The sequence below is a fragment of the Artemia sp. Qi Xiang Cuo genome, chromosome 1 (assembly GCF_049724085.1).
Source record: "Artemia sp. Qi Xiang Cuo chromosome 1, ASM4972408v1, whole genome shotgun sequence".
NCBI lineage: Eukaryota > Metazoa > Arthropoda > Branchiopoda > Anostraca > Artemiidae > Artemia > Artemia sp. Qi Xiang Cuo.
In genome coordinates, this window is record NC_142794.1 from 57,565,041 (window position 1) to 57,577,832 (window position 12,792).

The 12,792-nt window shown below is 35.5% G+C and overlaps 1 protein-coding gene across 1 annotated transcript in view; it reads right to left on the minus strand.

The window, feature by feature from the left end:
• Positions 1 to 12,792, minus strand: part of LOC148956514 (metabotropic glutamate receptor 3-like) — a 222,882-nt gene that overhangs the window by 115,460 nt on the left and 94,630 nt on the right. The window contains exon 9 of the mRNA XM_089108444.1: positions 5,619 to 5,752. Coding sequence (XP_088964570.1) covers positions 5,619 to 5,752 — 134 coding nt within the window. The remainder of the gene's footprint in view (positions 1 to 5,618; positions 5,753 to 12,792) is intronic.

The window sequence follows — 12,792 nt, forward strand, 5'->3', positions numbered from 1 at the left end:
TTTTGATGCTTGCAGTTTTAAAGGAACTAGTGTCGTACGGTGGTAAATTCTTTCCTGAAAAATATCGTAGTCAATGAAAAAGAAAGGGGATGGTGGATGCTAGCCAGATCAGAGATGCATTTTTAGACTCTCCATTAATCTCTAGAAAAATAAAGAGAAATACCCCGGGGGGATAGGAATTAAACACTAATCTTTCTTCATTTAAAAACGCCATAGTGTTACGAGTTAACGAACTGTAAGGAACTGTAAGTAACGAACTGTAAGTAAGGAGCGACCCGGCTCGGTAGTAACCGAAACTCTAAAAACGGAATTTTGATACCAGTAGATACATAAAAAAATTGGATTTTTATGATGATTTCAAATATATAAGTTTCATCAAATTTAGTCTAACCCATCAAAAGTTAAAAGCCTGAAAAAATTTGCCTTATTTTCGAAAAAAGGGGGAAACGCCTTCTAAAAGGGATAGAATCTTAATGATAATCAAATCATCAGATTCGGCGTAACAGAAAACCCTTCTGTAGATGTTTCAAGCTCCTATCTGCAAAAATGTAGAATTTTGTATTTTTTGCCAGAAGAAAGATCACGGATGCGAGTTTATTTTTTTCCCAGGGGTGATCGTATCAATACAGTAGTCCTAGAATATCGTGAAACGGCTCATTTGAACGGAAACTAAAATTTCTCGTGCCCTTTTAAAGTGACCAAAAAGTTGGAGGGCAACTTGGCCTCCTCCCACGCTCATTTGTTTCCCAAAGTCACCCAATCAAAATTTTGAGATTGTCATTTTGATCAACGTAGTCGAAAATCTAATAAATATGTCTTTGAGGATGACTTAGTCCCTCGCAGTTCCCGGGGGAAGGACAGCAAGTTATGAACTTTGCCCATTGTTTACATATAGTATTGGCTATTGGGAAGTATACATACGTTTTCAGGAGGGATTTTTTCTGGTGGGATGGGGGGTTTGAGGAGTGGGTTACGTGGGAGGATCTTTCCATGGAGGATTTTTCCTTGGGGAGAGCGACATTTCTATGAAGGGGCTCCAGATTTCCGGCATTATTTAAAAAACGATGAGAAATTAAAAAAAACAAACATGCTTTTTCAACTGAAAGTAAGGAGCAATATTAAGAGTTAAAACGAACAGAAATTATTACGCATACGAGGGGCTGCACCCCTTAGTTAATACCTCACTCTTTACCCTAAAGTTTTTTTCAGTACTTTCAAAAGAACTATCTATTCTAATTAAACGGCCTTTGTGATTCAGGGATTTGTGATTCGAACAAAATTCGAACTTTAGCGGAAAGAACAAGGTATTGACTAGGGAGAGAACCCCCTCATATATGTAATAATTGCTATTCATTTTAAGTTTTAATGTTGCTCCTTACTTTCAGTTGAAAAAAGTTGCTTTTAGTTTAATTCGGTAAGAGACAAGCATGGACGATATTGCTAAATTTTATGCCGAGCCACACCTAAGTCCCATTTGTCAACAAAAAAGCCAAGTTTTATGAATGAAATGGATTTTTACTTGATTTTAGCATCAAACTAGAAATTCAGAAGTAGAACTTAACATGTCAAGAAACTGGTTATGAAAACCTTTTAACAGAATTTAAGAAAGAAAAAACAGGTAGGCTATAATTTAAATAAACAACGAAAAATAAACTTTAAATAAAAAAAATCATAATGTTTTAACTCCTTATCCGGGAGCTCCCATCAACAGATAAAAGGTAAAGTTAAATTAGATTAAACTCAACATATAAAAAATGACAAAACAAAAAAAAAACACAAAAAAAACAAAAAAACATAAAAACAAATAGAACTCATGTCTTAATAACCTCCAAAATGCTGCAATCACTGTAAATAGACTGAATATGCACACAGAAATGACATCTTTTGCCTTTCTATCTTACGTTTAATTTAAATCAACATTAACTATTTTTTGCCGTTGATGGGGGCTCCTCGGCGTGGATTCGAAATATTCAGGTTTTTATTATTTAAAGTTTGCCGTTGTTTTTTTTGACGTTTTTTTGTTCCTCTGTGATATGTAAATTAGCCTATACCAATTTTTTCTCTCTTAAATTCTATAAATGGAGAAGCAGTGTGGCCTAAGAAATTATTTAAAAGCTTATAACACTTATTTGTTCACAAATGTTCTTGGAACTAACTATCAATTTACATGCTGAGGAGTTTTTTTCAATCCCGAGTGTCTCTTTATCTTCTTTCCTCATTTTTTTTATATCCTAGAGTGAATTTACTTAGTTCAGCAGTCAGATAAATCACAGAGAACAATATTCAAAATCATTCTATCTAATGAAGAACTTTTAGCCTTGTCTGAGTGTAAGACTAGGCAAGAGGCATTACATAAATACCCTTCTCGACGGATCTGCCTACACTTCTTTGAATGAGACAAAAAGAGGCATAGTCCATCTAGCGGCAACAATTTTTCGTTTTTTAAGCAATTTTAGATTTTTGTCTACGAAAAATTCTAAGCAATACAGAAAAATCTGGCGCATGGCAAGTCGATAGGTTTGAAGCTAATGCGCAATATGTTACAAATATCTTGTCTATTCGGTTGAAAATGGAGTTTCAGCTTTGTCGCAGAGTTCCATTTTTTGAAGAACATTCTTCCTCCTAAAAAAAATAATCCGGAGCAAATTTCAATAATATAATGCGGTAAATCCCTAAAGCCAAATCTTAGCTATCGAATAGCATCAAAATTGTGGTGTTTTGTTGGAACTTGAGGAAGGTTCGCGGTCTGAAAAAAAGCAGCCAAAACATGCATGGGACATATAAACAATAACTAAGCAGAGTAACAAACAGGAATAAGACACAGACATACTACTGTTTTAAACATGTTAGTAAATTGCATTGTCAATTGTATTGGGGGGGGGGGGTGTCAAGAGGGAGGTTTTAAATCTATTTGGATGGAGGAGGAGCGTTTGTGACTGTGTTGGCCTCAGGCGGCTTGGTACTGCAGTGAGCTGTTAGAAGTAATAGTAGTAGCAGTAGTATATTAAATTACTGTACAATAGCCTCAAAGTTTATTTCGGGCCCATTAAACTTAGCAATATATCATGCAAACTAAATAGACGTGAATGAATACTTTCTGTTTCAAATATCGCGCTTGAGTAGAAAAGATTTTGCAGAAAGAGTAGTGGATTTAGGGAGTGACAGGCCCCATCGTTTATTAGACCATATAGGCTTATGATTTTATAATAATGATTAGCCCGAAAGCAGAAAGAACATGTGAGTAATTTCTAACAAAAGCAAAGAGCATACGAGGATGGTATGTCAAACACGTAAGTAGTTAGTAATTGTTACTTAAAAGTAAATATTCTTAAATTGGCTTTTTCAATCGTGAATAGTTGTGACAAAAAACTGAAAGTTTAACGTAAAGTGTCTTCTAAGCATAAAGATAATTAATAAGGATAACTTTATATTACGGACAAAATACCCTAGTGTTGATTAATATTATGTCTTATAAACTAAGAAAACCTTAAATATCTCTGTACCTTGCCATCCACCCATTTGATTTAACAAAGAGTGCTGCTTTGCTTGCAATAGTTGAAGACGATTCATATCCAACTTTTTAAAAGATTAAATAAAAAAAACAAGTTTTTTTAGCTGAAAGTAAGGAGCGAAATTAAAACTTAAAACGAACAGAAATTATTCCGTATATGAAAGGGGCGGTCCCCTCCACAACGCCTCGCTCTTTACGCTAAAGTTTTTTATTGTTAAAAAAAAACAGAGTTGTGAGAAAGTCAAACTTTTGCGTAAAGAGTGAGGCGTTGAGGAGGGGACAGCCTCTTTCATAAACGGAATAATTTCTGCTCGTTTTAAGTTTTAATGTCGCTCCTTACTTTCAGTTAAAAAAACTTGTTTTTTTTATTGAATTTTTGAACGTTTTTGAAAAAATTCAGGTTTTGATCTTGACTCACCGTACATGAATAATTAAAACAAAATTTGCATATTAATTTACTTTTAATTGGTTAAATGGCTTTCTCGAAACTTGTTTAATTTTATTTACGAAAGTTTTTATTAGTAATAAATATACGTAACTTATCAATTAACTTACGTAACGAACTTCTATATTCATAGATTTTTAATACGTACATTAGGGGGTTCACCCCTAGTTAACACCTTGCTCTTTAAGCGAAAGTTCGAATTTTGTTCCAATTCTTTAAAAATGACCGCTTAATCACAAAGGCCGTTCATTAGAATAAATAGCTCTTATGAAAGCACTAAAAAATCATTGGCTTAAAGAGCAAGGTATTGACTAGGGGTGAACCCAATCATATATGTAATATTTTCTGTTCGTTTAAAGTTTTGATGTTGCTGCTGTTGCAGTTGAAAAACTTTTTTTTTAATTTAATTTCTGATCTTTTTTTAAATAATGCTGGGAAGTCCGGCGTCCCCTTCATAGCAATTTCCCTTCCCCCATGAAAACTTCCTTCATGGAAAGATCCTCCCACATAACCCCCGACCCACCCACCCCCCCAATACCAGGGAAAATCTCCCCTGAAAACGTCTGTATACTTCCCAATAACCAATACTATATGTTAACGTAGGGTAAAGTTCATAACTTTCAGCCCTCCCTCCAGGAACTTTGGGGGATTAAGTAATCCTAAAAGACATAATTATAATATTTTCGAACATGTTGAACAAAATGGCTATCTCAAAATTTTGATCGGGTGACTTTGGAAAAAAAAAATGAGCGTGGGAGGGGGCCTAGTTGCCCTCCATTTTTTTGGGTCACTTAAAAAGGGCACTAGAACTTTTAATTTCCATTCCAATGAGCCCTCTCACGATATTCTAGGACTACTAGGTCGATACAATCACCCCTGGGGGAAAAAAAAAACAAACAAATAAACACGCACCCGTGATCTTTCTTCTGGCAAAAAATGCATAATTCCACAGTTTTGTAGATAGGAGCTTGAAACCTCTACAGTAGGATTCTCTGATACGCGGAATATGATGGTGTGATTTTCATCAAAGTTATATAGTTTTTCGTGGGTTTTTCTCCCTTTTTTCGAAAATCAGCCAAATTTTCTCAGGCACTTTACTTTTGATTGGTAGGACTAAACTTTAAGAAACTTATATATTTGAAATCAGTATAAAAATCTGGTTCTTGTGGTCTATCTATTTGTATCAAAATACCGCTTTTTAGAGTTTCGGTTACCATTGAGCCGAATCGCTCCTTACTTACAGTTCGTTACCACGAACTGTTTGACTACTTTTTGACAACGTTTGGTTACCCGGTTTGAACCCCCCCCCCAAAAAAAAATTTTTGACCGAGTCGAAAATAAGTATAAAATTAGTAAAACCTAGGTAAAAATCAGTATAATTAGTCGAAAACTGAGTCAAAAATTAGTAAAATCCCCCCCGAAAAAATCAAAAATTAGTAAACACCCCCCCCCGAAAAAAAAATCCCGGATCTGCCCTTGTGAATATATAATAGTTTAGCAACACATTTTTCAAATAAGAATTATTTTTGTATAAATAAAAAATTTTAATTTTGCAATTTCAAAGAGTAGCCTATTTGAGATGTAGTCCAACGTTACAAACAATCCATCAGTAGTCGATTCAAAAACCCCGTTCCATGAAATATTCAACGAAGAAAAACTTACCTTAAAATGGGGTAACTGTCCTTTCCTGGGATCACAGTAAATGTTGCAGACAGAGGGTGGGAAAGTTTTATTATAGAAGCGGAAACGAGCTATGGACATGTTGATATTCAGCAGCGGGATCCCTTGCTCTGTAACTATGAAAGGAAATTAGGTTTAGGAATATAGAGAATATTTAATTAGAACGTAATCTACAATGAATGCCAGATATATATACCAGATTAAACTGAAACGGAAAATGAAATGTTTGAAGAAAAAAAACTGACCCTGTAGCACAAAAAAGTTGAATTGGCTTATTTGTGACATGATATCTTTTATTCCTTGAAATGGGGACTAGATCTTTGAATTTTCGTTCAAATATTCCTTCTCCTGGTATTTTAGGACCACTGGATCGGTACAACAAATTTTAGTTTTGTTGCACACAATCCCAGAATTAAAATCAACCCAAAATGAACAGAAATTAAATAAGCAATCATAGCAAAAAAACATACAACAGGTACTAATATAAATCAATAAATAAATCTCAAAACGAGTAAAGCTTAAGTTGAATATGCAAGTCAAGCTTAAAATGAACAAAAATATTTTGCTATTGAGGCATAAATGAAACCCAACACGAACAGAAATTAAATAAACAATCATAGCAAAAAAATAAACAAGGTTACAAATATAAATGAGCAAATAAATTTTAAAACAAGTGAAACTGAAATTGAATATACCAATCAAGCTTGAAACGAATAAAAATATCTAAAAAGAAGAGTTTGGGTTTTGCCTCCTTCTTTCAATGTAAAAGTCTAAAACCCACTGCTTCATTGACGCAGTAGTAGCAACCCTAGCCCTTTTTTCCCCAAAACCCATCCGATACAAATTCTTAGAGAGCCATTTCTTTTAAATAGTTCGAACATCAAATAACAAAAACTGCGGTGTTGACACAATCCCCCAGAGCCCGGGGGCAAGTTTTTCAAGCTATGCTATGTCCTATAAACTGCGAAGGTGGCTCATTAGATTAGAAATTGAAAGTTCTAGTTCACTTTTTAAAAGTCAAAAGAGATCCGAGGGCAACTAGACCCCCCACTTCCTTAGTTCCCCAACCCATCCCATAAAAATTTTGAGATAACCATATTGTTAAAAATAGTTCAAAGGGCAAATAAAAAACTCCGATGCCGATAAAACCCCCAGGGCCCGGGGGCAGGCGTTGTAAGTTATGTCTTGGGAGCATAGATAGATAGATAGATCGTGTATTTCAAAAAGCCCAAGAGCCATATACACACAAAAAATATGAAAATAGAAAAATTACAACAGAGCAAATTACAAACACACATTAACATGAATACATAGCGAAAAATACCTTCTGGTAAAATACCAAAAAAATAACTTTAATTCCATATAATTAATAATAATTAATTGTAAAAACATTTCCTTCTTTTTAATCCCTTCTCTATGTACGCACCAATACGAAATATTGTGGTTGGATTACTACTTTGTAAGATATTTGGAAGCAGCAAAACAATCCCATGTAAGTAATTTTCCCTTAAATCAGAGAGCACCGGGCACTTTCGGAGAAAATGGTCCAAATCTTCGTCCTTATCCCTACAAAGAGGACACACATACCGACCATCAGGATGTACTATCCCCCTGTCGAACACCATTTGTCTACTCTGGATTGGAAGGCAATTCGCCCTAAGCTGAATCCATCGACATAAAATCATAAAATCATATATGGTTCTTATAGAAGGGAAGCTCGTATAAACTTCGGAGAGGGCTCATTTGATTGAACTTGAAAGTTCTAGTTCACTTTTTAAGAGTCAAAAGAGATCGGAGGACAAATAGCCCCCATTCCTTCCACGCCCTTTTTCCTAAAATACATCCGATAAGAACTTTGCCATTTTTTTAAATAGTTCAAAGATTATACAGCGAAAACTCCGGTGTCGACACAACCCCCCAGGTTCCGGGGGCAGTTGTTGTAAGTTATGCCCTGGGGGCATATAAGGTTCTTATGGAAGGGATGCTCGTATAAACTTCAGAGAGGGTTCATTTGATTGGAAATTGAATGTTTTAGCTTCGTTTTTAAGAGTCAAAAGAGATCGGAGGGTAACTAGCCCCCCTCACGCCTTTTTTCTCCAAATGCATCGAATAAAAATTTTGAGACAGCCATTTTCTTAAAAATGGTTCAAAGGTAAGATAAAAAAAATCCGGTGTCGAAGCAAACCCAAGGGCCCGGGAACAGGGGTTGTAATTTATGTTCTAGGGGAATATCTGGTTCTTATGGAAGGGATGCTCGTATAAACTTCGGAGAGGGTATTTTTGATTGTTAATTGAAAATTTTAGTTCACTTTTTAAGAGTCAAAAGAGATCTAAGGGCAACTAGCCCCCCTAGCCCTTTTTCCCCAAACCCATCCGATGCAAATATTGAGATAGCTTTTCTATTTAAATAGTTCAAACATAAGATAACAAAAACTCCAGGTACTACACAACTCCCCAGAGCCCGGGAGCAAGTGTTTTAAGTTATGCCCCAGAAGCATATAAGGTTTTTATGTAGGGGGTGGCAGTATAAACTTCGGAAGTGACTCATTTGATTAGAAACTGAATCTTCTAGTTCTCGTTTTAAAAGTCAAAGAGATCCAAGCGCAAATAGCCCCACCCCCCTAGCCCTTTTTCTCCAAACTCATCTTATACAAACTTTTAGATAGCCATTTTTTGGAATAGTTCAAACATCAGATTAAAAAAAATTCCGGGATCAACACAACCCCCCAGAACCCGGAGGCAAGTGTTTTAAGCTATGCCCCGGAGGCGTATAAGACTTTTATGTAGGGGGTGGTCCTATGAACTTCGAAGGTGGCTCATTTGATTGAAAATTGAAAGTTCTAGTTACCTTTGTACGAGGTAAAAGTTAACGGAGGGCATCTACCTCCCACCCATGATAATAACATCTTCTTTTCCACAGTTGCATTAAATAAAAATTTTGAGACAGCCAGTTTGTTTGAAATAGTCCAACGATAAGATAACAAAACTTCGTTTTCAATATACCCCCCCCAGAACCCCGTGACGGGTTGTAACTTATACCACGGGGGCATATAAGGTTTTTTATGGAAGAGGTGGTCGTATAAACTTTGAAGGTACTCAAATTATTAGAAATTGAAAGTTCCAATTCACCTTTCAAGAGTCCAAAGTGTTCCAATGGCGACTAGCCCCGCCCTCCCAGCCGTCTTTTCCCCAAATGCGTCCAATCGAATTTTATATAGCTATTTAGTTCAAAATAGCCCAAAGATAATATAACAAACACTCTAGGGATAAAACAGCCCCCCCCCAGAATCTGGGGGAAAATGTTGTAAAATGTGCCCTGAGGCCATATAAGGTTTTTATGGAATTGATGGTAATATAAACTTTGGAGGGGGCTTATTCGATTGTAAATCTTAATTTATAGTGCCCTTCTCAAGAGTCAAAAGTGATCGGGGGGCAACTAGCCCCCCCTAAGGACCTCTTTCCCCAAAGTCATCCGTTCAAAATATTGTTGTATCTACTCATCAACTATGGACTTTAGATTATCATTCACTTGTTTCTGTACTTTTCGCTACAATGCAGTATTTTCTAATTAAAATTAGTTTCAATTGGCCATTATACTCCACTAATAGCTTATTTATAAATGCTTTACCATATCAAAAAAAGGCAGCCATTCTACAAAAGCCTTAGAACAAGGTTTTTACATATGTACATGGAAGCATGTACAAAGTGGAATAACTAAACTTATATGAAAAAATTCTTTATCTTCCTAACAACCTTCTCGAAAAAAATTCAAATTTAAGATAGAAATGAATTCTTTGGAAAATTTTGTAATTTAGATTAGGTTCTTGATGCTGATGCTCAGTTGTCAATTGTGTAGGCTGCTGGTCATATACCTCCATTGTTACCAACATATGAACAATACAAATCGGTCCTTAAGTAGTATGTACATATGGAATTTGGGTAGATTATGTTCCATCCTGTGTTATTTGTCCCACTTTACATTCCATGGCACCTTTCCCTGGCACCTTTCCACTAGACTGATCATTGCTATTGATGTCAATTGAATATGGAATTATACAAAACCTACCAGACAAGTTTTTTTGACATAATTTACGTGGACTAGATTTCTATTTCATGATATACAAGTTTTTTTTAGAATTGAATTCAGATTCAAGTATTATCACGACCAGTATATGCCTTAGCAGATATTGACAAATGTTAATTGCCTTAACTCGAGAGTAGTTTGTTATATAAAAAAAAATGGATGTTACAATTAGATTTGTTTGATTGACATGTGCCAAAAGGGTTAAGTGATTCGTTAATTGGAATATAATAAAGATATTATTTTAATAATATTGAAAAAGAGATAGATAACCTTTTCCAATTTTAATATGTAGACAAAAAGTGTTAAAGAGATTAGAAGTCAAGGTCACCCTGAAGAGCATGTTAATTAATTAGCATTTGCGAATACTTCGATGTGTTTGGTATAATACACAAGTGGTGTTTTGAACGGGGTTGTCAGTTTAAAATAGAGTCTAACGTGGGCTTGTTAACTCAGGCAATTTGTTATAAACAGGTATTTATTTTCTAGTCGCTTGTTTCACTACAGATACGGCTATTGTGTTTTTTTTTCTGAACTTTCTGAGGGAGGTGGGTGGGGGTAACTATTTGGTTTAAGAAATTAGTTTACGAGTAGAAAAATGCTTCACTTCAGATAAGGCTATTGTGTTTTTCTGAACTTTCTGAGAGAGGTGGGGGGTAACATTTTAGTTTAAAAATTAGTTTACGAGTAGAAAAACACTTCACTACAGATAAGGCTATTGTGTTTTTCTGAACTTTCTGAGGGAGGAGGGGGTAACTATTTAGTTTAAAGAAATTAGTTTACGAGTAGAAAAATGTTTCACTACAGATAAGGCTATTGTGTTTTTCTGATCTGTCTGAGGGGGGAGGTGGTAACTATTTAGTTCAAGAAATTAGTTTAAAAGTAGAAAAATGCTTCACTACAGATACGGCTATTGTGTTTTTATGAGCATGTGTGTTTTTTTTCTGAACTTTCTGTGGGAGGAGGGGGTAGCTTTTTAGTTTAAAAAATAGTTTACGAGTAGAAAAATGCTTCACTACAGATAAGGCTATTGTGTTTTTCTGAACTTTCTGAGGGAGGTGGGGGTAACTATTTAGTTTAAGACATTAGTTTAAGAGTAGAAAAATGCTTCACTACAGAGAACACTATTGTGTTTTTTTTTCTGAACTTTCTGAGGGAGGAGGGGGTAACTATTTAGTTTAAGAAATTAGTTTACGAGTAGAAAAATGCTTCACTACAGATAAGGCTATTGTGTTTTTCTGAACTTTCTGAGAGAGGTGGGTGGGGGTAACTTTTTAGTTTAAAAATTAGTTTACGAGTAGAAAAAATGCTTCACTACAGATAAGGCTATTGTGTTTTTCTGAACTTTCTGAGTGAGGAGGGGGTAACTATTTAGTTTAAAAAATTAGTTTACGAGTAGAAAAATGCTTCACTACAGATAAGGCTATTGTGTTTTTCTGAACTTTCTGAGGGAGGAGGGGTAACTATTTAGTTTAAGATATTAGTTTACGAGTAGAAAAATGCTTCACTACAGATAAGGCTATTGTTTATTTTTCTGAACTTTCTGAGGGAGGTGTGTGGGGGTAACTATTTAGTTTAATAAATTAGTTTACGAGTAGAAAAATGATTCACTACAGATAAGGCTATTGTGTTTTTATGAACTTTCTGAGTGAGGAGGGGGGTAAAATTTTTTTTTAAAAATTAGTTTACGAGTAGAAAAATGTTTCAATACAGATAAGGCTATTGTGTTTTTCTGAACTTTCTGAGGGAGGAGGGGGTAATTATTTAGTTTAAAGAAATTAGTTTACGAGTAGAAAAATGTTTCACTACAGATAAGGCTATTGTGTTTTTCTGAACTTTCTGAGGGGGGAGGGCGATGGTAACTATTTAGTTTAAGAAATTAGTTTACGAGTAGAAAAATGCTTCACTACAGATAAGGCTATTGTGTTTTTCTGAACATGTGTGTTTTTTTCTGAACTTTCTGTGGGAGGAGGGGGTAACTATTTAGTTTAAAAATTAGTTTAAGAGTAGAAAAATGCTTCACTACAGATAAGGCTATTGTGTTTTTCTGAACTTTCTGAGGGAGGACGGGGTAACTATTTAGTTTAAAAATTAGTTTACGAGTAGAAAAATGCTTCACTACAGATAAGGCTATTGTGGTTTTCTGAACTTTCTGAGGGAGGAGGGGGGTAACTCTTTAGTTTAAAAATTAGTTTACGAGTAGAAAAATTTGGGTCTTAGTCTACTAGCCTGAATGGTGGAAATCCACTAGCTCAGTATTGGGGTCTTAGTCAAGCAGCCTGAATGGTTGAAATCCACTAGCTCAGAATTGTGGTCTCAGTCCACCAGCCTGAATGGTTGAAATTCACTAGCTCAGAATTGGGGTCTTACTCAACCAGCCTGAATGGTGGAAATTCACTAGCTCAGAATTGGGGTCTTAGTCCACCAGCCTGAATTGTTGAAATTCACTAGCTCAGAATTGGGGTCTTAGTCAGTGTTCAGATTGGAGCGTTTGGGTCCGACTATCTGGGCTTTATTTGTCAAGACCTGAATGCTAAGCAATGGACATGAGCTAGATTGGGACCCCATTATGAAAATGGAAAACAAAAAACAAAAAATATATTGTTGGTATGTGTGTAGAGCATGGCATGGTTACCGCTAGGGCAACAGTCTAACCGTTGACGGTTTTAAGTATCCGTGAATAAGTTCTAAGGCGAGAGTGGAAGTTGGGACAAGTTTTTGGAGGTGCCCACCTCACCTGCCCAGAGTCTCAGGGAAGTGACCCTAAATTTGAAAAAGTGGAAATTGGCTCAGATTTTCTAAACTGAGCTGAGACAATGAATAGATACTATTGGGAAAGTGATTGTTGACGCTTGGAATCCGTGAACAAGTGCTAAATTGAGAGAGGAATTTGGGACAATATTTGCAGTTACATTCTCTTAATTTTTCAAAGTTCATTTTGAATTTCTTTCGTGAAATGCAAGAATTAGAATATTTCAGTAGTGTCTTGTCGTGCTTTACCTTGTCACAGTTACATTCTCTTGATTTTTCGAAGTTCATTTCGATTTTCCTTCGTAAAATGCAAGAATTGGAATA